The 26,257-nt window shown below is 40.4% G+C and overlaps 2 protein-coding genes across 11 annotated transcripts in view; one reads left to right on the top strand and one right to left on the bottom strand.

Moving 5' to 3' along the window:
- Positions 1–7,112: 7,112 nt before the first annotated feature.
- On the top strand, positions 7,113–17,967 carry ESD (esterase D). Of its 8 annotated transcripts, none has more exons than XM_041466923.1 (9): positions 7,113–7,212; positions 8,627–8,702; positions 9,642–9,730; positions 11,231–11,329; positions 13,866–13,990; positions 14,317–14,436; positions 14,653–14,751; positions 16,517–16,684; positions 17,738–17,967. In XM_041466923.1, the coding sequence occupies exons 2-9, from the start codon at positions 8,635–8,637 to the stop codon at positions 17,816–17,818; spliced, it is 849 nt and encodes a 282-aa protein (XP_041322857.1). In that variant the 5' UTR covers positions 7,113–7,212; positions 8,627–8,634; the 3' UTR covers positions 17,819–17,967. The 8 variants fall into 8 exon arrangements, with proteins under 8 accessions (XP_041322857.1, XP_041322859.1, XP_041322860.1 ...); XM_041466925.1 differs by lacking the exon at positions 7,113–7,212 and adding an exon at positions 7,227–7,247; XM_041466926.1 differs by lacking the exon at positions 7,113–7,212 and adding an exon at positions 7,286–7,303.
- Positions 17,968–19,763: 1,796 nt separating this feature from the next.
- LRCH1 (leucine rich repeats and calponin homology domain containing 1) overlaps positions 19,764–26,257 on the bottom strand; it is a 115,684-nt gene continuing 109,190 nt past the window's right edge. For 2 of the 3 annotated variants that reach the window (XR_005955072.1, XR_005955071.1), the window contains one exon: positions 22,245–22,369. Coding sequence is in view for 1 of the 3 variants with exons in the window: in XM_041466921.1 (XP_041322855.1) it covers positions 22,256–22,369 (114 nt within the window). In the remaining 2 variants the exon portion in view is untranslated. Of the gene's footprint in view, positions 22,370–26,257 lie in introns of all 3 variants that reach the window. The other variant, XM_041466921.1, reaches the window with a different exon arrangement.

Below are 26,257 nucleotides of genomic sequence, written 5' to 3' on the forward strand. Positions count from 1 at the left end.
AAAGAATGACCCTTTGGAATTGCCTACTGAAGAAATCCTAGTCTTCAAATCCCACAAGTAGAATATATCTCCATTCCCAACTAACAGCAGATGTAATGTGGCCACATAACTTTGCTTTTCAAAACTAAATTCTTGGGGTTTATGGGCCTAAGGCTAAGCCTGGAGATAGGTATAGGGAATATTTTTCCCCCAGTCACATTGGGGATCTTTGAGGGGAAACAGCTTCTTTGCTGCATGGGTCTTTTAAGGAACAACCATCTGGGACAAGGCAAAAAGATTCTGATTCAGATTCTTCTGATCTGCTCAAGAAGCCAGTGGCTGATGAAAGAGGAGCACACATATTAAGTGAGGCTTTACCTTACAGATCTAGATCTAAGGACTAAAATGGGGAAAGAAGCATGTTAAACAGATTACTGCAGTCACTGTCAGACTACATCCACTTTTATTTATTCTTACAACTGTTTTCAGGAAGAGACAACTGTTGCTGGGGATTTATTTGCTGATGGGCAGCTGAGGTACAGTGAGATAAAATCAGCAAAAGAAGCCATGCAGTAAGCTAGGAACAGAACCCAGAACTTAAAAGACATGGATGAAGGTCCCCTTCCTATAAACCTCTACTTTCCAATGATGGTGAAAACAGATTTCAAAAGCATATCTGGAAATCTGCAGTTCTTGTTCACCCATTAAAAAAAATTCTAGCAATGCACAGTTATTGCAATTGAGATTTATGTCAGAAGTGAGTCAGGTTTACTTACTTTAGGTTTTTAGAACCAGCAAAAATATGGATCAAAAGTAGTTCATAAAGACACTTCCCAAGATGAAGTACAGCAGTTGTGAGACCCTGAATGCCCCAAAGAAAGACAGATTATCCTAAAATTCCTCTTTGATTCTTCCCATGGGAAAAAAAATCATAGCCATTTGGGAAGACGCACACAGGACCTGAAAATTCATCCAAGGCAGGATACCTGCTTCAGAAATTTTTTTGAAAGAAATGGATCTATTCAGGGCAAACAAAGGCAGAAAATCTCAGGATTCAGAAGCAGATTAGTCCAACAGTTACTCCACCAGAATATTTGGAATTGCTGCCTATAACTACACATAAAATAAAGACTGAAGTTTCCACACGAGCATAATCATCATGGCTGCATTCTGGAAGTCAATATTTCTGTTCTCCACATGAGAAGTGTAGAAATTATTTTTCCCCCTTCCTGTCTTTTGGACAGTGAACCCTTCAAGTGAGAAGGCTTGCTTTGCACTGTGGACCTTGTCACCGTCAATAGCAATAAGCTCTTTCCTTTCCTTTTCTTTCAATGAGCTGTTTTATCAATAGTGACCTATATTATAGTCCCTTTCCTACTGCAGCTTAGATTTTTTTCCAGAACTCCAGAATATATTTCTGAAGTGTCTCCTTTTCCCAAAGATCTATTATACTTCTCTCTTTATCTTTGTTACTGCAGGGAGTAATATAAACTGGCTTTTTCTCACCTGCATATCTCAGACTGCCCTCCATCTCATCACCCAGATCAGTAATAAAGACACTAAACAGTCCTGTCCATCGTATCAATCCCCGAGGGGTGTCACTCTGGCAGCTGGACTCTGGACTGCTGATCAATACTCCCTGAGCCCAGCAATGAAGCCAATCTTCCCCCCACCTTATTTCTCCAATCTTGTTTGAGGACACAAGGAGAACTATTAGAAGTTCTTTCCAAGCCCTTACTAACGTATACAACTTCCACTGCTCCTGCTTGGTCCGTTGATGCAGAATTCTGTTCAGAAAGTAATTAGACTGGTCAGGTGTGCTGTGCTCTTGGTAAATTCACGTTGGCTATTCCTACTCACCTTCTTGTTCTTTGTATACCTGGAAATGCCTCTCAGGAGGATTTGTTCTATTACTTCCTTGGAACTGGTGGCAAGGCTGACCTGCCCTTAGTTTTCTTGATATTTTAGACTCTAATTTTGACACTTTTAGACACTAACTAAATAATCCTGATATTAGTGATTGAAAATTTGTTCCCTTCAAGGTTTATTCTTTTTTTTTTTTAACTTCCAGACTAATCTTTTCTTAAAATCAGATCAATCAAGATTTTTGCCAATTGTCTTTGGGCAATATAAGCATCTACTTTTACTTTTCCATCTTAAATGATGTTTGGAATCTTCTGACCTTTTCATTGTCTGTATTCCCTCTAGGAATCAAGAGATTATTGAAATATATACTCTCTGCAGGGGATCAGGCCAGTTGTTCCAAAAGCCATGTGGGCATGTTACCATAGTCATCTTTGACAGCAATAAATCACTGTCTTTTCCTCAACTTTTCCAAAAGCCATGCTCTTTAAAGTAATCTTTTATTGTAATTTTGTATGATTCTCTGTCTTACCTCATTATACATAACAGATTTAAATAATCCTCACAGGAAGAATTTATGATACACATGAAAGCTCTGTCTGCTACTTTGACCCTGGTTTTGATAAATGACTTCAAGTCTGTGGCCTGAACTGTCCACCAAGACCAAGAAAGAAAGTCTACTGCACATGTATTACTTCAAGGTTCATGTAGGGATCAAGGCATGCCAGCTGGTGTTGCTGATCTTAACTTATTCCACAAGACCTAAAGAAAAGCCTGTCTCCTTTGGAATGACAACAACAAGCCTAAACAAATGGCATTTATGTCTCCACATCTCCTTGCAGCTCCCATTAATAAGACAAGCCCTAATGTTCTACTATATTATTTATTTGCTTAAATTGAGTTTAAATTTGTCCTTTGGCATTTGCTAAATCAGGTCTTCATGATTACATTCCTGTCAGCCAATATCTTTCCTTAGCTGCAACTATACAGCAAAGTTTATTTGAATATCTGAATTCAAAATGCCAGCCTCAAGGGTTCAGTAAATACATGAGATATTTAAAACTGTATGTGGAAAAATTTCTCAAACAGGCAGACTCTTCATAGGTTCAAAATTAATCTGTACTAGAAATAAATAGAAAACAAAAGACATAATACAAATATGTGCAATTAATTTGCTATGAAAAAAGAAGACATTCATTTTTAATTGTAACACATTAAGAGGAAAATACTTTCTGTTAGAATTACTAGCAGCATTTTCCTCACTGGATTTAATATCAGTTGTAATGCACTTAATTTTCCATTTTTCTGAAGTGATAATAAAATATTACTAATGTTTCTTACATTACTGTAATAAAAGAAGCATGACTGGGTGGAAATTTCTTGGAAAAAGGAATTCCTCGGAAAAGTTGTAAGAGCTTTAACTGCTCCACAGACAAAGAATTTTTCAAAAAAACATTACTTTTTCTATTTTCTTATCACAAATTACTTGTTCTGCAACTGCAAATCTTCTGTGTTTATGTTCTCCATAACCTCTCTGCAAAGATGATTTATGAACGTTCTCAGAGACCTAGGGACTCAAATGACACACTAATGACCAGAAAGGAAATAATGAAATCAAGAATTAGAGCAAAGCAGAAAAAAGCCCTCAATGTACACAGATAAAGAAAGTGAGGATGTGTAGGAAAGAAAGAAAAGAAGCTCAGACCTAACTTCCATCTGGGAATAAAAGGTAAAAGATAGATGCATGTAGAAGGAAGGGGAAATAATAAAGATAATCAATGAAAATAGAGTTGTACAGAAAATTTTCCCTTTCCCTGTGCAAACTTTCTCCCATGAAAAGCTAAAGACTTGAAACAGGTTGCGTCAATACAGCCAGCATGAAATATACTGAGGGATGATACTGTTGCCAGCATATATGTTTGTTGAAAATGACTGATAGCATGGCATAAAACAGTTTAAAATAATTTAGATAAATATCATATTAGAATTCTAAAAGACTTAATTATAATCAGTTGCTATAAAGAACACCGGATAAGTTCTTTACAGAAAAAAACAGAAAACAATCTCTTGGCAAAGTCAACAGTGAAGTGTGAATTCAGAGCTCTGAATAACCAGTGATGATGTGATCACATGCAAAAAGTTGAGAAAAAATTACTGAAAAGCAGGCAGGAGGAAGTTAGTAACCACCACTCTTAATTCAGACTACCATAAAAAGTATTAGAACATTAGAAAAGTGTGTACCCTTTTTCAGATGCATGGCTGATGGAAAGACTGTACTTACTGCAAAGAAAATGGGAAAGGAAAAATTTGGTGCCATAAGCTTGAAGACATACAGGTTGTTTGGCTGCAATGTAGAAGTTTCTTGCTGGAAGCTTCACAAAAAATGTGTTTTGAGTGTTGAAGATAGTGTAATGTTTCCCCAAGTACAGAAAGATGGTGAAAAGGCAAAAACCATTCTGACAGAATGCAAAGACTTTCTTACTGATACCAAGAGAAATTCTAGGTGATGATGTGAAATCATATCTCACCACTGGATGAGATCATCCAGTGATCTGAGTGATAAGATGGTAGAAAGCACTGTCTGTGTAGGGAGAACACAGAGAAAGTATGTTGGAACAGTATGTGCTGTACTGGAATATAATAAAGCAAGAGTACATAAGCCAAAAGATTTTCCAAAGTTAGTATCTGTCATTCTTTCATTTTAATATCCCCATTTCTACTGGTTGCCCTGCTGTACCATATGAGATGTCTTTTATAATGATGAAGGAAAGGAAGCCTGTTTCATATCCTCTATTTTTTAGAGAATCTGAAATGATAGGCAGAATGCAAACAAAATGAATTCACAGGTTAGAACTGCAGACACATCTGAAAGGATACAGAAATGGAATTAAGGTTAAACAAATGTCCACAACCAAAGATACTAGAAAGATCTACACTACAGCACAGAGGAGACTGCACCAGCTTGGCTCCCTCTGCCTTACACTGTTCTTAACACTATCCTGGTGTGTCAGATCTGTGCCATGAAAGCTCTCAGCTCTCTGAAGGGCTGAAACACAGCCCTTGCATAATTCACCTATGCATTTATGTTCAGCCATTTTTGACGGAAAAGACATAAAAATAATGCATACATCTTGACATGGAGGTGTGGGGAGGCTAGGGAAACTCATCAGCAGGCTCTCAGGTGAACCCTTCTGAATATTCACTCTGAAATGGGAGTAAATAGGGCAGATGTTATATAATGGACTTGGATAGCAAGAGCACAAGCACATCAAAATTTGATCAGTATCACTGCCTGAGTTACGCAGATTTCATACTGACAATAGATAAAGAGATAAAAACAATTGCGATATTAGGGAAAATAAGATGTGTGTAACAACAGCTCTCTAGATATATAAGAGAGAAAACAGACTGGCTACAGTTCAGTTCAAATTAACTGGGCATTATCTTGCTAGGAAGAGACATTTAGGGAGCTACAAAATGCACACATGTGGCATTCACATTCTCTGAACAGAGAGAGAGATAAGTCCCTCTCTCAGGTTTTTTCCTGGAGAAGCACAGAGAGAAGAAGAGAAAACAATGCTTATCTCTACTTACTGGTCCTGTTGTTTTTGCACATGTGGAATGTGTTAGGGTTTACCTGAAGGGATCTGGTAATTGGATTCTGCTGAGGATTGTTTTGTTTCCTTGGCCAATCACTCTAAGCTGTGTCCTGACTGTCAGAAGACAGTCACAAGTTTTCTTTAGTATGTAATTTAGTATAGTATAGTATAGTATAGTATAGTATAGTATAGTATAGTATAGTATAGTATAGTATAGTATAGTATAGTATCGTATCTCTTTAGTATAGTTATAATATAGTATTGATGTAATATAATATAATATAGTTTTAATAAAGCAATTGTCCAGCATTCTGAATCAATGGAATTAGATGCAAATTGTTCCTTTGTTGGAGGTGCCCTGTATTTTACTATACACTGAGATGGAAGGAACAACCTGAAGAGTACTTAAGTACATAATTTAATTTGATTGATTGCATTTTAAACGCAGCTTGAAAAAGGAAAGTTGAGACAAGGAGGTTTAAACAGCTCAGAGACAGACTATTTGTACCAACTACATCAAAGTACAGAGGCAGGATAGGAAAGCTGCTCTGGAAGACAAGATGCAAGGCCCACATCTGGGGTCCAGCAGCTGTGGTCCAAATGGATCTGCTGGGGAAGAACAGAAAGTAATGCAGGGACAAAACTGTCAATACTGTGCATTACTAGAATTAGGATTCAAAAATATAAAATGAATTGGAAAAGTCAAGACTGAAAAATATTATAGGCAAAAATAGTTGCTGCCAAAGCAGTACATGGCACAAGACTACAAAGTAGGAAAGAGCTTTGCTGAGGACATTTTTGACAACTGATAGGCATGTTTAACTGCAAATAAACAAATAAATAAATAAATAATTAAAACCCAGCACAAAGTGAGATTATTTGGGTTATGAATAAGATAGAAGCACTACCAAATATCTTCATTACTTTGTGATCTTGCAGGCGAGGTGTAAAATACCTACACTAGAATTTGGATTTATTATAGAATCAGCAGTTTGTCTGGTGGCACCTGCTATGAAGAACTCTGGAATCCTGAAGGGAAAATATAAAATATTTGCAACGGAACAATGTAGTGGTCCCAGCTCAGGTCACTTCAGCAACTTTTTTCCCCCTTGGAATAGTCGAGAGACCATAGCACGAACACAAAGGCTGCTTTGAATAGTTCACTATTATGGATTCTCTGGTGCATTTCTTGAGTCAGTGGGTTGTGAGTCAATGGTCACAACCTCCCCATCAGAATTATCTTCTACCCAATTAGAGCTGATTTCAGCTCAGTTAATGAGTTTTCTTTGTTATTTTCTTCCCTGTCCTAGGAGTTCTGCCAAAAGTTATTGTGGCCCGTAAATTCTGCGTTCTTTGTGCCCACCACCAGCAGCACATCCCTGTCCCCGAGCTTTGCCAACCTCTCCCTAGGTCTCAGAGCCCTGAAACACGCCAAGCCCTAAAATTTAACAAGGCAATTCTACCTACAAGCAATTTGCCTTTCTAGGACCTGGACATCAATTAGAGCTTGTTCGCTGCTGTTTCACGGATTAAATCCCCTTTCTTCATCAGACTTTTAAAGTATATAAGGACCGAACATGACAGAGCAACCTTTTTTTAAGAACATGTTTACACGTGTTTTGACGTGGTGCGGCCCCGCAGGCCCGGCTGTGCCCGGGCGGCGGCCGGGGCCTGGCAGCGCCATGGCGTGAGGGGGCGGTGCGGGCCGGCCCGGGCCGGGAGGAGGAGCCGCCTCCGCGCTGGGGCCGCCCCTTCCCGCCGCTCCGCCGCGGTAAGGCTGCGGGAATGGCAGCGGGAACGGGAATGGTAGCGGCAGTGGCAGCGGGAACGGGCCGGGAGGCGACGGCGGCAGCGCCTGGAGCGTGCGGGCCCGGCCGGAGGCGGGAGGGTGGCAGTGGAGGCACAGGGAGCGCTGTGGCGCAGCGGGCAGGGCGGGCTCTGTGGAAAGGGGCGTCCCGAGCCGGGCCCGGGCCTTGGCGGCGCTGCCGTGCCATGGCGGTAAGGCGTGCTGGGCAGACGGCCCTCGGCCCCAGCCCCGCGGGGGACAGCGATGAGCCCCCGAGGGCTCCCCGTGCTGCGTGCTTCTTCTTGCCCGCTGCCCCCTAGGAGCGCGCAGGTGTGAGGGACGGCACGCTTTCCTTTTGGCATTTGTTACCTGGTCTGATGTTCCTTGGGTGCCCCTCAGGATTTTCTGGTGTGCCGGTGACAGGACCCTGGGGAATGGCCTGAAGTTGTGTCAGAGCAGGTTTAGGTTGGATATCAGGGAAAGGTTCTTCATTCAGGGGGTGGTTGGGCACTGGAAGAGCTCCCCAGGGAAGTGGTCACGGCACCAGCCTGACAGAGCTCAGGGAGCATTTGGACAATGCTCTCAGGCACGGGGTGTAGCTCTTGGGGATAGCCTGTGCAGGGCCGGGAGCTGGACGCGATGATCCCTGGGCGTCCCTTCCGACTCGAATGTTCTGTGATTCTGTGACCCTGCCGTCTGTTCACCCTTCAGCTCCCTGCTTGGCCTTACTGCCCCGGGCAAGCTGACAGTGTCCACTTTTGTGTCAGCCTTGCCTTGTTTCCTTAGCACACTTGCACTACCAGCTGTTCTAAAACTCCCATGGCTCTGCTTTGCTTGTATTTTTCATACCATTTGCCGTGGAAATAAGCCTTCTGCTCCTCTGTTTCTGCTGTCCCACAGACTGTTAGAATGTGGTAGTTAACTTCCATCAAAGATGAGAATAAGGTTCAGTAGCTTGGTAGTTAGTGGCTGGATACTGTCACACACAAGAGAAGGAAAGGTGGGACAGGTGGTTTTTTTCCTGTGTGGTAATTGTGGAAGTAATAGCCTGGCACAGGGAGCTCCAGGCTAACCACAGCACATGGGAATGCTTGTTTGGGAGCCAAAGAGCAAGCCACAGTTAGTACTGAGGAAAAGGTCGTTGGACATGTGGGTCTGTAGGAAAGCAGGTAGGCGTTGCCCATTCTGCTCACATGAGTGCAGCCTCCCCTGTCCCTTTTTTTGTGGGGAAATAGAAAGTTAATGAAAGATCAGAAAGCGTGTGCAGGAAATTCTTCTGAGAAATGGTAACATTAAGCAAAGATACTACAAGTTGTATTCAACTCTTTTGTTCTCAAAAAGGCTAAGACCAGGATTGTTTTATTTTGAAATTTAACTTTCTCCTTTTTTTCCCCCCCAGTTAAAATCATGGCACTGAAACAGGTTTCCAGCAACAAATGCTTTGAAGGTTTCCAGAAGGTGTTTGAACATGACAGGTAAACACCACTAAAGCAGCCAAGATGTTTAGCTTGGGGCAGTGAATCCATTGCTGTCAGTGTTTTCAGTCTGCAGGAAAACAGCATGCTCTCACGAATATCCATATTTCAGGAATAGTGTCTACTGCTGCTTTGGCTGTGCTCTTGAATTTCTGTGTTAATGTTTAACACAGTCTAGTATATTTAGCTGCAGAGCTGAGGTGGGAAGCTAGTACTTTTACCTGTGAAAATGGAGCTTCGTTACTTTGGGCTGTCCTGTTTGCAGCACAGAGAACCACTGTGTTTGCAAAGCTCCACTTGCTTACTTCTGTGCACCCTGGAAAAGTGCTGTGAGCAGTGGCTCAGTGAAGAGATTCTAGTTTAATGAAGGTGTACAAAAAAACCCAAGCTTTAAAAAAAAAATTGATCCAAATAAAAATGAAATCATCACTTGTGCTTAGATAAAAGAGTTTATTGATAGTTTTAGGTTTTAGTATTAATTGAGCAACTAATTTGTCTTAGACTTGGTAGACTTAGTAGATTGAAAACCTCGCCTGCTGGCACATGCTGCACATTTTATGTTGTGCAACTCATGTGGATGTGTTCTTCAGTAAAAATTGTTTTGCAATTTGATAGCCAAAGCTCAGGCTAAATATTGCTGGGATTCAAAATTCCATCTTCAACCTGTTCTTGGTTAGCAGCTCTGTGAAAATGTGGCTTATTTGTAAGTCTCTGTTTTAAGTGTATTCAGAACAAGGTTGGAAAGTTAGCTGTTGCCAAATCTAGAGTCTAAGGCAGAGTTTAAAAATTTATTTTCCGTTCCTTTAACTTAGTTGCTACAATTCACTGACCAGGTCTCCCTTTCAATGAAATGCACTGATCCACTGATTCCTTTTTTTTAATGGTAGTGACTTTGTTAATGAAGCAGTGGTGATAACAAGGAATATTTTATTAATGCAGTGCAGAGCTAAAATGCAAAATGAAATTTGGAATCTACTTGCCTCCAAAAGCAGAAAATGGGAAGTGTCCTGTGCTGTATTGGCTGTCAGGTAAGTGACATGAGTCTTAGTAACTTAAAAAATACAATCTTAAACATTTTTAAACTACTGCACTACAGTTACTGAAAATTTAATGTAGAGGTGCTGAAGTGGCAGCTCCTGGATTCTACAGAAACTCATCTTCTGGAAGGCACACTTAGTTTGAGTGTAATGTGATAAATCAGAATGCAGCTTGGGGGTAGCCTACCAGATTGTGTTCTAAAATGCTCAAAGGGTTCTGCCCTTTTGTTCTAAAATGTTCATACCTTTAGTTCCAAAGGGTATATATAAAGGTTCTCCTGTAAGGCCTTCCCCTTGGAACAATTCCTGCTGTCATTTGTTTTTAAAAACTGCTTCAGCTGACAGACTAGGGATGTGAAAAGAGCCCATGGAAGCCAGCACATTTGTCCTGTGGACTCTACCTTGTTCCAAATACAACTTTGCAGGAAGCAACTGGTGAACTTGAAAAGAGAGGTGCTGTCAGCTGCCTTGGCACAAGCATGTCTGGTGTGAAGTAAACCTGTGGGATCAGAAAGGGCCAGGGGATGAAGAGGCAGCAGGAGTGAAGTTGTCTCATCAAAAATTAATTAATTAAATCTCTTTTTCTTTTATTCAAAATAAAAAGCAGAAGCTCTGTTGTGTAATTTGAGGAGTTGCTTTATTGAGACTTATGTTTAGAAAGTTGGATACCAGGACTGTTAGTGTGGAGACTTGTGTTCCTTGTCACAGAATAGCTGGTGGGTCTGATTTGTGTCATGACAGTGAACTGGGTAAAAGTATTTATACTTGAGGTTAGGAACATCAAAATTGTCTGAAGAGCTCTAAGCCATGCAGCACATTTATTTTATTGAATGTAAACTGTATTGTCTTGGGCAATATATCAGTCAAATTAGGTTACTGGCAACTTGTCCTCAGAGAAAACCAGAATCATTAACTCCTCTCAATTTGCATAGTGAAGCAAAATTGAAATATTGGTGTGAAATGTAATTTATTTGTAACTGGACTTTATTTGGACCTGCTGCTGTAGAAAAGGCATGTATTGCTGTGGGTTTTGGAGCCAGGGTGCTTACAGGCCCTTTGTCCTGTATAAAGTATGTAGAATTTGTCAGACCACGTGTGTGATTCTGCAATGCAAACAGCTGAGATGACAGTACAAAGCAAAATGTAGTTGCAGGATGAGGGCTCAGAAGGTAGCAGGGTCAGCCTTAGCAAAGGCCTGTGGTCAGCAGGTTTAAATGCCCAGTACCTGCAGGCACCAGGCACTGCATGAGTAGGTGCTGGAGGGGATACAGGGTGCACATGGATCTGCTTTTGATCACCTGTTGGTGTGACTAGATGGGACAGTGCAGCTGTGTTTCTGTGGGTTGTTAAGTATTGTTGAGCCTCATGAAAACATTTTCCATATTTATGGAGATAGGAATACTTGTTTTTCAAAACCTTTTCTGTCAAAAAGGGCTTTGAAACCAGTATGCCAGGAGCAATGGGTAACCAATGATATTTTTATTTCCCTAGGGCTGACCTGCACAGAACAGAATTTTATAACAAAAGCCGCGTTTCAACAAGCGGCAGCCGAGCACGGCCTTATTGTGGTGGCACCAGACACGAGCCCACGTGAGTTCCACAAGAGACATGGTGACAGTCATTACACTGAAGTGCACTCTCTGTCCTCAGAGATTGGGGTCCTGCAGTGTGCTGAAATGCGTGTTGCCCACTTGAGTAAAAATTTGACCTTCATTGTTCAGATTACATTGTATATGTAATAATGGGGTAGTAAGGGTTTGACATTGGAATTTATTGTTGGCACTAAAACTAGAACAAAAGGGCTCTAAAGTTCAGCACAGACAAGGAGAGGGAAGAAAAGTGAAACAAGTGTGTCTTACTAGAATTCTTGCTGATATTTTGTGTGCTGAGGCCCTATTAAACCTGCAGAACTGTGTTGCCACACAAAGATGCAATGCTTGCTCTTAATTGTATTCTGTCTTCTAAAGCAAATTAAATATATGCCTTCAGAGGATTACAATACTTGAAAAGCAAGCTAGAAACCCTTTTCCCTTGCAGCTACAACAGACTACTGATGAATGGATTTTTAAAATTATGTGCTGTTATTTGTATAAGGCTGAGCTTATGGTATGGGAAATCTGAAAAGGTGGATCTGCAGTTATTTGAAATACTAGGGATTCACTGTTTTATGTTTTGTATTGGATTCTGCCACAGTCTCATGAGTGCTGTAAACAAAGGTGTCAGTCTTATATTTCCCAAACTTTAGTGGGTTACATCAGACTAGAGGCAGTATGGAAAAGAAGCAATGTTCTTTCCATAAAGTAATTTTTACATCTGGGTTTTGAAGTTGTGTCAGATCAAAGAATGTAAATACATGTTTCTAATGAAGAAGAGGGACAGAAGAGCAAAACTTGTGAATGAATGAACTTCACACTTTGTTGTTGCTATTTACTGCAGGCTAGAGATGGGCAACTAAGCTTTGCTTTATTAATATTGGGTAGTTGGACTGGAACTTGGTTTTGGTAGTATTTGGTAGTATTTGTGTAAATTGTCTCTCCTGTCTCTCATGTGTAACTGCCTTTGCAAATTGCTTTGTCCAATTTCTTTTAAGTCCCTCGTGGCAGCTTCCCTCTTGCCTTTTCACCTAGTAACTGATATTGCTCTGCTATTTAAATGAGTTTTGGTATGAGCTTCATATTATACTCTTAAAATTTAGCTCAGAGACCCCAGATGTTCTTAAGTCTGTTTGAGCTGTCTGGAAAAACAAGTGAAAAGCAACTAAAACATAATCATGAGCCGAGAGGTATTGAAAATGCTTACATATGCATTTTAATTATGTAGTGCATGAGAATTATCTTCCAGGAGCCAGGAGATGTATCTGGATGGGGAAAAAGACTGCATGAAATCATTAAATACTTGTCATTACAAGACCCTCTGTCAGGCCTTGATAGACTTCACTTTTCCTACTTTGGAGGGGTTTGTTTTTCCAGACAGGTATACTGAGCAATACTGTGCAGATTCTCAAATTTCTTTTTTTCAAGGCTTCCTGAAAGTTTTTTTAGATAATGAGCATTGCCTGACAGGAATTTCTGAGTTTTTGTTCATCTCTGAGGTACTGAAGATAGACTTTTTACATCCAACATGTTTAAGCACCCAGTCCCTGTGATTGCTGGGCTGTTAAGTTACAGAATCATTCTGTGTTCAAGGCCATGTCACTGGAGCAAAGTCAACTTTGATCCGTGTACAAACCTGATTTCACACTGTGGGAGGGTAGCAGCCATCTCTGCACAAATTGTGAGGGACTGTTGAGTTACATGTGGGTTTGCAGTGTAATCTGACTGTACTAAAATAATAGGCAGGAAATAATGGCCTCTCTTTCTCCAAAACATTCCTATCACATATACCTTGAAATATTACTTTAGATTCTGCAGACCAGGCTGGTAAATCACAGACTAATCAAAGGGGAGGACTGGGTGGGATGTACTGACTTTCAAGAATACATCTGCAGATTTAGTTTGAAAGTGTAGCCTTGGAAAAGAGGATACAATCCTGCAGTTATTCAATGAAGAAATTATTTAAGTTTCATGGAAATTATAGGTGGAAGCAATGAAGGGAATTGCAGAAGAAGTAGACTTGTGAAATGATAGGAACAGTGAATTACTCTTCTGGAGAATCTTAAAAAGGGAGGTGTAGCAGGCACTATTTAAAGCACATAAATTGGCTTGGACACACCATTTGGTGACACATGGTTCTGTCATTCTGGGGAAAAAGAAATTCTCTTCTGTTTGTCACACAGATCTAATGGCTGAAATAAGCTGGTAGCATCAATTAACACGTGCCAACTTTTGATTAAGTTTCTGAGTAAATGGGACAAAGCTTTACAGGAATAATTTAGAAGACATGTATATGCTATATGTATTTATGGAGATATTGACACTATTTAGAAATTGGATATATCTGCAGGTATTATGTAATTTTGAAAGTGTTGAAATAGCACTTGAAAACATTGTACTAATGAATTGAAATCTGAATTGTTTTATAGTTGAAGGGGTAGAGATGTGATTGAGAAACTTGTGTCTCAAGTCTGATTTGTATGGGAGGTTCTTCAATTCTGAACATGTACTAAAGGAAAGATTTGTCATACTAGGTGGCTGCAATATTGAAGGAGAAGATGAAAGCTGGGATTTTGGCACCGGTGCTGGTTTTTATGTGGATGCCACTGAAGATCCTTGGAAAACAAACTACAGGATGTATTCCTACATAAAGGATGAGGTAACTTGGCTGTTGGGTTCTCTTGGTGTTGCTGGGTGAGATAAAGGGGTGTGGCTCAGTGATAGGAAATTCCCACATCTTGTGTTACAAGGTTATGGGCGATTTCTATAGAGATATTTTGAGTTACTTATTATCAGCTGAACTGTTTCCTTTTGATTTCATATTCCCCTTCAAGTTGCTTTCAGGTCATGGTCACAAATGTCAGGCTAGAACCAGAGATGTGCCTGTGGTTTCAGTGGCATTAAAAGTTGGTTAGTTCTGTGCTTTTTTCTTAAACATACTCAAGTTGCTTTAACATGTTTATTATGCTTTTGTTTCCTTTACAGCTGCCTAAACTAATAAATGCCAATTTTCCAACTGACCCTGAACGTATGTCTATTTTTGGGCATTCCATGGGAGGTCATGGAGCTCTTATTCTTGCTCTGAAGAATCCTGGGAAGTACAAAGTAAGATTAATATACCTCATATATATATATTATATAATATATACCTCATATATAATTTATATGATGTATATTAATGCCTATATAGATTTCTGTAAATGTGATGGAAGAAAACATAATACTGAATTCTTTGGGGGCATTAAATGTATAAATAGTTTCATTTGCTGCAGTTCATTGTTACATAATTTTGGGTTTTTTTGCTGCTGTCTTTCTGAACAGTCTGTCTCAGCATTTGCACCTATCTGCAACCCAACTCAGTGTCAGTGGGGGAAGAAAGCCCTTGGTGGATATCTGGGACCAGATGCAAGCAAATGGGAGGTATGTGTTGCAGCTGCAGTTCTTTAATGACAGATGAATGAGTGATCTGTAAATACATCACAGCAGGAGCCTGGAAAACAACTCTGGATTGCCCATGAGCTGGTACTGTTGTTTTACTACACTCCTAAGCACAGGAAAGCATTGTTTGTTTGTTTGTTTCTGGCAGGAGAGACTTGCTGTTGCCTTATGGTGCCTATGGAAATGTAATGACATACAGGCCTCTCATCAAATCAACTACATTCCTCTCAGTTTTATGAAGATTTAAAGTCTGGGCTGAGAACAATTATGAGCAGGGTATTTTTGTAGTAGCCTGAAGAGAGAGACTGCTGCAAACTGTTCAGACTGATGAGCCTCATGACATCTTGCAGGGGCAGCCTGTGGGAGGCCTCCAAGAGAAGCCTGTCAGATACTTGGAAATTGGTATCCTGCAGAACAGCATTAAACTAGACAAAGTTTGCTTTTAGCTCCAGGACCTTAATTTTGAGCTATCAGTTGTTATATGTGAATGGCTAAGATGCAAAAATGTTTGTCTACGTGGTTGCTGCATTATTTGGGCAGCCCTTCAGTATTTTTAATCTCAACTTAAACATTGTGCTGTATTTTTATAATTAAGTTAGAAGGGATCGTCGTGACCATGTACTCAGATTTCCTTGTAATAAGCACAGGCTGCAGTTCAGTCCCCTGTAAATTGGATTAAAGTATGTCTTAGGAAGACTTCCAGGTCTGATTAAAACTTTACAGGATTGGAGAGTGTTCTGTGCTTTTCTCATTGTTAATAGAGTAGTTTGTGTATTTAGAAACCACAAGTTAAACTTGCTTAGAGTTAGTGTAATGGATTTGTTGTGACATAAAACAACTGCCCAAAAACCTGTTTTCTGTCCCCTTAGTTTGTTTTGGAGCACTTCTGCAGACCTAGTTCAATAGATCGACAGCAACCATCAGGAGCAAACTTAGATCTGCCTTTGAAACAGATGTACAACCTCTGATCTGTTTTGGCTTAAAATTGCCATGTAAATATGTTCTGGATAACTTGATACCATGGCCACAGTGCTGGGCTGAGCCCAAGCTCCCATTTCCATCATAGTGTCATTTCTGGATCTGGTGGCATCCTGGAAGGATGGCTCTCATGCCTTGGTGTAGGACTTAGGATTTTGCTGTCCATTGGTGATTGGTCTTCTCCACAGCATTTAAACACTTTGATGTCTTTTTAAAGGAGTTATTTATTTTGAGCATGTAATAAGCACAGGACCCCATGGGTAACTTGTTCCCTATCATAATTACATTTTGATACATGTATGTTTAGAGTTTTTGTTTCTCAGTCGAACCAAATTTTCTAGGTCAAATGATCATGGTAACCTTCAGGTTAAATGCCTGCCCGTGAGTTTAGTGGTGCCACACTGGTGTTTTGACTTTTAGCTGCCAGAATAAATACACCAAGATACCAAGTTTCTTCAGCAGGATCTAGTATTTGCAAAAGGGTGTGAAGTAGTACTGACTATATTGCTGTTCTTCCATTCTGTAGGAAGTCAGCCCTGGGCTGGATGTGCTGTTTGGTTAAACTGCCAACTTGGTAATTATCTAGCTCACACATTTGCCCTTTTTGAAGCAATGGGTATTACTTTTCCTGGATTTTATTCTTCCAAAGTGCAGATTGGTTTCCTGCGCAACACTGCCCAGGACTCTGTCTGTGCCATTCTTTTCCTGCGGTCAACAAACTGAAACAGTTGAACATATGTAACTGAATGTCAATTCTCTTATTCTGCAGGCCTATGATGCTACACAGCTTGTGAAGTCCTACTCAGGCGCTCGCCTCGACATCTTGATTGACCAAGGCAAAGATGACCAGTTCCTGTCTGCAGGCCAGTTGCTGCCTGATAACTTCATCGCTGCCTGCACCGAGCGGAAAATCCCGGTAGTCTTCAGGCTGCAGCAGGCAAGTTGCTTCTGCAGTCCTTGGTTGTCGGACTCTTGTTTGTGGTTTGTGGTTTTGTACAGCAGACAGTGAAGGGTGTTTGTAAGGGTGCAGGTGTGCTCTCACTGTGGGCCTGTCCCTGGCCGCTTGAGGAGGAGAGTGAGAAGTGACACTTTCCCGTCCCATGGGCCGTCAATGCCCTGTTCAGCTGCGCTTCACCACTAGGTGCCGTCGTGTTTCCAGCCTGGACAGGCTGATCCTGCATGGAGACTCGGGTTGCCTGTGCTCGGCTGAAGACACAGCAGTAATCATTTCTAATGAGTATCACAGTCGCTGTAGAGCCAGAGTAACACACGGCCTTCTGCTGCATCCCTTATCTGTGCTGTGGGTTTCGTGTTTACCGTAACACTGCGTGATTTAGTTTGCATGTGTTTGTGTAAATTAGGGAAGGGGTGGAACTGCTTGACATCCTAGATTCGTGTTAAGACCCAGGTGGAAGGATCGCTCTTACCTGTAGTGCAGTGACCCAGAACAAGACTGTCCTGAGAGCACCGGAGTCTTTGTAAACCACTGGCAACTTCCACCCAGACCCAGTGAGGAGCTCAGCTGTGGAGAGTGAAGGATTGTCCTCTTTTATCATAAACCTTGCACTTGAAGATAGATTTAGTGCTGATGAAGGGCTGTGGGCCAGAGGGTAACATTTCAGCACAGTGATGGAGCAGTAGCTCAGACCTGGGCTGTGTTCTCCTTATTCCCCCTGTGTTTTACCAGAACAATGCCCATGAGGGCAACTGTTCTCTCAGACTGCATCTCACTCTGCAGCTGAGCCTTGCTGTTACCCATCTCCAGCTTACAGGCCCAGATCAGGGCAGATTAAGGGACTTTCTGTTTGTTCAGCTTCCTAGTGCTCATCTGTACTTAGCCTGTTACATATCCCTTGCCATGTTTATATATATTCCAGGTATTTCTCAAAATGGATAAAACCAGGAGGGCCATTACATTTCCTTTAAGAGAGCTTAGCATGAGTATGAGAGTATGTTCTCTGCTGATTTCTTTATTGCTGTTCTTTTCTAGGGTTACGATCACAGCTATTATTTCATTGCTTCATTTATTAATGACCACATCAAACACCATGCAAAATACCTCAATGCTTGAACCATTTGGATGTGAGTGCTGCCTGGACAATATGAATCAAGAGATAGTGGTGAACTAAACAAAAATCATTTGCTGAAGTGATGTTTGTAAAATGGAGCTCTTCTAATTGATTGTACTTCTAAGAAAAATAAAAGTCCCACTTAATTTGATATGTGTGGTTTAGAGTAAGTATTGGGAATGTTCTTGCATGCTTGGAAAACTCTTGATGCCATGAAGTTACATCTGCTGCATTTTGGGTCAAAATGTAAGCCAGCAGATGAGTGACTTTCAGACCGTGGGTGTGGATGTGGCACCCACAGACAGCTTCTAGTGCAACTGTGCAAAGACTGTGATTAACAACGGTGTGCCCACTCAGCTAATTAATTGCTGGGGTTGACTTCAACCTTTAATGGAGAAGGAAGTTGTTAGTGGCACAGCTAATCAAGCTCCTTAATTAATCTGAAGTGGTAGGTGTGTTTTTCCTTGGCCTGTGTAAATATCTTCCAAGGGCAAGGTTTGGTGGAGAATGCAGACAAAAGCCTGCTGTGCACAGTGGTTTACAGTCCTATGCGTTATCAGGCACATGATCTGGAGTGTTCCATGGATGATACTTACAGAAAAGACCTCTTAAAAAATCTGTGAAGGAAGCAGTCTGTACTAAAAAGGATTTTTTCTCCACTTGCCTTTGATTCTTAGAGTATGAAAGACTTGTAGTGTGTATCTTTGATTTGACAGGACTGAGAAGAAGATGCTAAATAGATCTGAAAAAAGCAATTCCTTGCTAGATGATCTAATATCTCATTGCTGAAATAAAGTATGCTTGTTTTACAAAAGGGGCAGAATTTAGTCCTGACAGTTATAGATCTAAAATAGCTCTTGGTGGTACAATTCTGCCAGCTACCTTGGACAAGAACACAGATTACTCGCAGCTTACTGGAACAATCACCTGTAAAATCAGCTTTTCTCATGGCTCAGCTGGACCTGAAACATTGCTTAAACCTTGACTCACTCTTGCCAGAGGAAATGCCACCACAGATGTAGGATGGGTTTCCTTTTTTAGGCAATGCTCAATGCTCTTGTGTGTCCCTGGCTCCTGCTAGATTCTAGGTTACAGAGAGGCTGCTGCTGGTGACAGCCTTAAATTATGCATCAGCTTGTATCAGTCTTGCATCTAATAATTTATGATTAAGCTCTGAAGGCTGGGACGATACAACTGTGTGCATTGCAAGAGCTCTCCAGAAGGAAATTATTGCAGGTAGATCCTCTGCTTCCAAAATCCCCTATGAAATGTGAAAAAGTACAGCCCATACCTGTTCACTAAGGTAAAGACACTCCAGAAATTGGAATCTAGGAGAATCTGTACTTGGATGACTTCAGAAACCTGCACAGGCAAGAGAAGGCTGGATGCTGTGACCTGCTTCTTGTTTCTGCAGCCAGGGGCAGAGCAAAACAGCTGAGCACAGCCCTGGCCCACTGGGTTATCCCCAGGGCCAAAGGCATTACTGTGTTTGCTGCTTGGATTCAGTACTCTCCAGGAATCTTCATGTTTTGTTTGCTGAAGCAGAAGGCTGCAGAACAGTCTCTGCATTTCAGGAGAAGAAAAGGAGAGAGAAGCGTTGGCAGTAAAATGAACAACTCTCATACACCAGTGTGAGCGGAGCAAAGTGAAGGAGGGGTCTCTCCAATGTCCCTGAGCCCAGCCCAGCCCTGGCAGCAGAGGGCAGATAATTCACTGCCACTGACAGACTGGCAGGAGGCCTTCACCACAGCAGCAGCAAAGCTGCAGGGAGAACACTGCAGGTACCCAACAGCTACCAGCTGGATCTTATGCCTACTTTAGCTGCAAAATTCCTTTATTAGCATCACATCATCATCTTCCCCATCCCCAAACCCATCATTTCCAGTGCTATGCTCTCCAACTACATTTTACAAGAAATGATCAGTCACAGGGATAGGCATTAAAGGGTTTCTGCAAATAATATAGTTTAATTGTAACTACAGTAAAGATGTTCTATATACATTATGTTCACTGCAGAGTACTACAGATTTGCCATGCATGTTTTATTGCACATATAAATATTGTACAAAGGATCATGAAGAGTCTCTTTTTAGCCATACAGGTTAAGACTGCATAAAAAAAGCTGTATTACAAAATACTTAGAGCTATTTATTTACAGCCAACTTCAAGCAAATAGTGAAAGACTATCAGGAGAAAAACAAAATTTTAATTATGAAAAAACAAGATTTGTCAAAATAATAATAATTACAAAGCTTCATGTTGCCATATATACATTGTAAAAAAATACTCAGGAAACCTGCATTTTTACCCTCAAGATGCAGAAATCAATATTCCTATTTTTATACTTGATCCTTGAATGCTTCTAAAATTTGATAAACTCTGACTTGAAAACTTATTTTCTTTACATTGCTCGTGCTTTTTGACAAAACAGATATTTGTGCAGCTCTGTAAAATATTAAAATACATTTTCATTTAGTGTTAAAGTGCACAGTACATTTTATAGGAAACAATACGCTAGCTGCCAATCAAATTACAATTTAAGTCTATGTTCCCTCTATAAAATAAATGTTTTTGCTTTGGTTGAAGTAACTGGATATTCCATGCATACTGCCTGGCTCATTGTCTGCGAGTCCACTTTCCTCCTCCTCACACGCTGCTGTCACTACCTCCCAGCCCCATAGCCAGTGTTGAAGTGTGTGCTCTGCGTTCAGCACCGGCTGGAGCTCAGCAGATCTGCTGCTGAGCATGGGTGGCTTCAAAGGCCACCCTAAGTGCCACCCTAAGTGCCACCCTAAGTGCCTCGAGAGGGGGCAGTGACAGGTATGCATCACTCTGCCCAAAAGCCTTCATACAATAACTCTCCACATTCTCTTGCTTAAAGATTTAGTCCTCACACCCCCTTGCCTCTTTTTTTTGCCACTCTACATTTCCAACTCCCTGCTTCCCTTTTTACCACGTGCAACTGCCCCATCCTGCTTGCCCAAGTCCCATCACTGGCTTCTTGTGTGAATGAAAATGGGATGTTCCAGATAGCAGAAGAATCACTGTGCTGGAACTTTGTGATCTAAAATGCATGATGTCTTAATAATAAAGTATACTTTTAAAAACCTTTTTGCAAATGTAAAGTGGTAAGAAGAAGAATTTTTATTTCCTATTGCTGACGATGTGGAAGTAGAGGTCTGATGCTGCAGATGTGCACTACAGAACATTGTGCTTAATTCTGTGGATACTTTTAAATAAGAGAAGCACTGTACCCAGGCAAGTTGGATCTGGAAGACTGGGTCTTTGAGACTGCCTTTGGCAATTTCAGTCGTTTTGTCTCCTCTTGAAGGAATCACTGAAGAAAACAAGTTAATTTTTTGGCTACCAGTTAATCTTGTTAACATTCTTGTGCTATTTTTTACTATTTGTTCTGTAGTGCTGTAATCTTTAAAAGAAATCAAGTTACAGTGCAAAATTACATTTCAAGACATATGATCCTAATGCACATAAATAATTTTGTTGTGGCAAAAGTTAAATGTCTTGTGCATAGTAAAATAAGCAATCAAAAATATTTTTTCACATTTATTTTTCAAGTTTACATATTTCCTTTTGTTTTTAAACATCTATATACAAATAAAATGGGTGTGCTCTCACTTTCAGCCAATGTAGTCTATCTAGTGAGGGGAGAGGTGTTACTGGAATGTAGGAAACCCAATGGAATGCAGACAATTTTTTACCAATGTTCCACAGATTCAAGAAATAAAGACTGCCATTCCAGCTAGCTGTTCTTTTAAGAGAAGCACCTATTTTGTTTGCTTTTTATCTTACATATTAGAAAATACCATTTACGGAGATCTAGAGCTACTGCACACCAAGTAGAATAAAAAATAACGAAGTATATTTATATTAAAATAAAGTGTTTAACCACAAAAAAAGCAGTAATAAAATACAGTTTCCTAATTTACATTTTGCATCCAAAGGATGAATAACAACTCACTAATAAATAATATTTATATAAATATTTAATGTCTGGATATTTTTAAAAGGCAATAGCCTGAAGCAACTGCAGAAAAACCGAAGGTGGTAGCAGTCTGATTTACTCTCCCTTCTCCCTCCCCCCAGGTGATTACAGTGATTCTTAGTTTAGTAATACAAAGTATCTTGCTGCAAGACAGCTGTGTACTCCACACGATTTTAAGTGGCAGAGAGGTGTTGTTTTTTTAAGTACTGTACAAAGTGAGCTATAAAAGCAGTGAAGCGCCAACTTCCTCTAGAAAATGTTTCTGTTCAGTTTCTGCTTTGTAGTTCGACACATACGTACAGTCTGAAACATGGGTTTAAAATCATAAGAATACTCTTGGAGTACTGGAGTTGTTTTCAATGCAGTTTGAAAAAATGGGCAGTTTTTGATTCGTTCATGGCACAGTGTAGCTGGTAACAGCAGAGAGAGGGTAGTTTCATGTGAATAAAGCTTGTTTCACTGTGGTTACATCTAGCAATGCTTGAACTGTTATGCTCACTTTTACCAAGCCCTTTTCTTCTAGGATGTGATGTGGTAGGCAGAGCTTCTCCTAGAAAAAGACAAAAAAAGGAGTAAAAATTAGAATATTCAATACTTGCTCCAGAACCTCACTTCACATGATCACATTTGGAACACAAGTTCCAGCAAGCAGGAATCATTTCTTATTTTTAATTAAAAAGAACTTCCTGTTATTTTGACAGAAAGTCTCTGATTTTGCTCCTGCTACACCTAAGAGTTAGTGAGAGATCTGTTAATATTCTGGGCCCCAGAAACCAAGTTGTTCTGCAGTCATTATAGCATGTAAACAGCTAAGAGTGAGGGCCAGCAAGCACACACCAAACTTTCACCTACAAAGCAGGATAACACAGCATTTGTCTGGTTATGACATATGTGTGAGATGGGGGATGGAAGGCTGACTTTAAAAAGAAGCAAACCAAGAAAACCCCATTCACCCACTGAGCTCTAGACAGGGCCCAGGATATGCACCTTGAAAACTACACACTACACAGAACTACAAAAAACTACACAAAACTACACTACATTCAGGGAAGTGTGTGCAATGTTGTGCATCCAGGGGGCAGAGTGTTTCATTCTGAGTATTGGCACCTTATTTGAAACACCCAGGAATCAACTTTATTCACCATAAGGACACAGCAGTCATGGCCAGGATGGAACTCACTAGCTGTCCACAGAGGTTGTTACAGCAGGAGACGGTCAAGCAGTAAATATTGTATCTCCTACAGGGAGAGCAAGACACCCACCCATGAATAATTAGAGAAAGCGTCAGAGAGGCAGCCTTGTGTCATGACTGGCCCTCTCTTTAGAAAGTTTTTCTCAGTGTTACTGGGTATTCTTGTTAAGAAATGAAATTAAGAAATTGGGCAGCAGGTCTATAATAAATAGATGGAAAAGCCAGACTACATCACAAACCATAATTACAACTGTGAGACTCACTGCCACAACACAGAAGCCAAAAGCGTAAGTGGGATGACAAAAATATACAGGTAAGAGAAAAATCCAAACAGAGCTATTAAACACAAACACATGGAAACAGTGCCTGGCTCACTAAGTCCTTCAGCTCTATGGCATTGCTTTAAGCGTGAAAAGGGCACCATCTGTGTGGTCCAACCTGTTCCTTCCCAAAACATTCCTACCTAACCAGCAGCAGACTTGGAATACTGATTTTTTACAAATAGAGGGTGGTTTTTATATTCTCACTAGTGAATATCTTAGTTATTCAATAAACTTTCAGCTTTTAAAACTACTGATGCATTTAAGATTCTGTTTGAATTAACTGTCTGTCTTCTACTGAATACTCCTCTTGCATCTGTAATGTTAAGTAAGGGTCCCTTATTTTATCTTTGTACAATTCATGGTCCTTTTCCACACTTCTTCAATCTAAACCTCACTGATCTCTTCAACCTCTTCTCATGACACATTTTTTCAGTTCTAGTCCCTTCCTTGAATCCTGTGGACCCTTACAACTCAGTACAATGGAACTGGTACACACAAGAACAATTTGTACAGTCTTTGTTACATCATGCACCTAATTGTTTTTATGTCCTTCCACTTTAGTCCAGTCCTTGCTCAGGAGACCTCCTCCAGTGGGCCACAGCTCCAGAAAAGTATCAGTACCAAACAGCTGTTCCACTGTTTCTGATGTTTATTACTTTCTTTTGTTAATGAATATTTCCCTTATGCATAATCAACATTTAGCTTGCTTAAATTTCCTGTGAAGTTGCTCACAGCCCACTCCAGCCTCAACAAGAGGAAATACTGCAAAACATCCCTATTAACTGCTGAACCTGAAGATAAGAGCCAAACTTCATTCACAATCACAGCGTCTGATACTGGTAACTGTAATTTATCTGTATTTTGTTTGCATTTTATATTTACTACTGAAGTTGTTTTCGTATTTATTATTTTATGTTTGAAAGAGTTCTTTAAGACCCAAGAAACAACTTCAAACAGATAATTTTCAAGGAGCTTGGCTGAGTAGGTCTGCAGGAGATGGACAACATACATTCCCCCACACGGAAGAGAGTATATATAGTAATATTCTTGCTAATGCTGAGTTACTACTTCCACTGTGTTTGTGAATTCTGATTCACATTGACCAGACTATTGTGGCAACAGCCTCCTGCTCCTGTCAGCCACCCTGCCCCTCTCTGCTGCAACCACTTGTCCAGTCAGGCCAAGGAACTACCCCCATCTTGCAGCCATTCCAGGTCATCATCCACATTTCCATTCCAAACCTACCTACCATAAACTGATCATTTAAGTTAAGACAGTGAGCCAGCACTGTCTTGTTTGTTCTTCTGATTGAAATATTGACCTGCAAGTTTTCAGAGATGGTTTCCTTCCAACTTTTATTTGTCTGGGGAAAAAAAAGCGTCTTTCCAGAAAATCATATAGTTTAGGGCGCAAACTCTGAAACTGATGCTGATTAGCTCTGGAGTAGCTACACAAGAAGGTAGATACAGTGATATCAAATAAAAGGGTGAAAAAACCCACCCAATACCCTTCTACTTCAAAGATGTGCTTTCTACTAGACATTCTGCCAATCTACTGTCCTGGGAGCCAGTTCATCTAAAAATCCACAATGCTCTGGTTTTGATTTTTTTTTTTAAGAAGAACCACATTAATCTTATTTGAGAATACAAATCAGACACCTGAAGTGAAATGCTATTCTTTCCACACTCTTCTACTTCTTTCCAGTGTCCTTGTACAGTAGCCTCTTGTTTCACAGATTTGGTGGCCCTTAGCATGCCAGTATTTCATTATTCTTCCATGACAGACAAAAGGCATTTAATAAGAAGGCCTACTGAATCCAGTGTCTGAAAACCAAGGGACTGGCATTACAGGGCTGAAGGGTATGGACTGAACCCAAAACCCCAACGCTAAGAAAACCTACCTTGCAAGATATTTATGTTTGAAAATAATCTGCATTTGCTATTGAAGTCAGATTTACTTAAACCGCCACAATTAAGAATGTTTACTTAGAATGTTTACTTTAGAATTTAATTTAAATTCCAAACCCACCGTTTTTGTGGCACCTTGTAGCACCTACTGAGCTGTTCTGTCATGCTCTCTTGCTAGGATTTTTGCAGTTGCTTGTAAGCACATTTGCAGTTAAAGCATAAGGGAATGCATGCCCCATTTCCTATAAAAAAACCCTTCCAATATGTTTTTTTTTCTGCTTTTAAAGGCAAGCATTATCTAATTATTTTAAATACAGCATAGTAATTTAGTTTGTATGAAGCAACCTCTCTCTACCTGCTGGATTTACAAGATGCATACTCCAATCAGGAAAGCTGTTCTAGGAGGTCTGTAAAAAAAATAGGACCATACAGCTTTCATCAACTCTGTCTCCCATACTTTTCAAATCACAATTTTTGAGTCACATTTTTACTTCTCAGACTAAGAAAAGGCAAATCTTGCCAAGGATGGAATCCAAAGCACAAACAACAGTTCTCCATAACAGCAGTACCATCCCAGTTGTCTCTGTACTTAAGTTCAGCTACTGTCCCTGCTTTCCATGCTCTGCCTCATTCCCTCACCAGGTAGAACTGCTCTCTGGAAACCACCGACAGCAAAGCTGCAAGCCATGGAGATTTCAAAGCTTTCCTTAAATCCTAGCATTTTGAAGCAAATGTCTGACCAACCAAGAGGAGAACTTGCCTCTGACTCGACTCCACTCACTTCTCCCCACATTAAATAAAAATTCTGTCCCAATTACAATAGATGTAAATGCATAACATTTCTGTATAGAGGTGTGAAATCTCTCTCTAAAAACACCCCTGTTGAAACCATCACTGAACAAACTCCAAAAGAACAGATGGAAGAAATGGATACTAATTCTACAGACCAGCCTAAAACAATTCTGGTGGGAAGGGCTGCCACTCCTCTCATAGCAGCACCAATCTCTCTTATCTCT

Source organism: Pyrgilauda ruficollis, unplaced genomic scaffold, assembly GCF_017590135.1.
Source record: "Pyrgilauda ruficollis isolate IOZ18807 unplaced genomic scaffold, ASM1759013v1 scaffold20, whole genome shotgun sequence".
NCBI lineage: Eukaryota > Metazoa > Chordata > Aves > Passeriformes > Passeridae > Pyrgilauda > Pyrgilauda ruficollis.

Excerpts from the sequence above, each read along its gene's own strand:
- ESD (XM_041466923.1), top strand. The coding sequence starts at position 8,635 with ATGGCACTGAAACAGGTTTCCAGCAACAAATGCTTTGAAGGTTTCCAG. Across the intron at positions 8,703-9,641 it reads AAGGTGTTTGAACATGACAG|TGCAGAGCTAAAATGCAAAA; the intron begins GTAAACACCACT and ends TTATTAATGCAG. Across the intron at positions 11,330-13,865 it reads GGCACCAGACACGAGCCCAC|GTGGCTGCAATATTGAAGGA; the intron begins GTGAGTTCCACA and ends TTGTCATACTAG.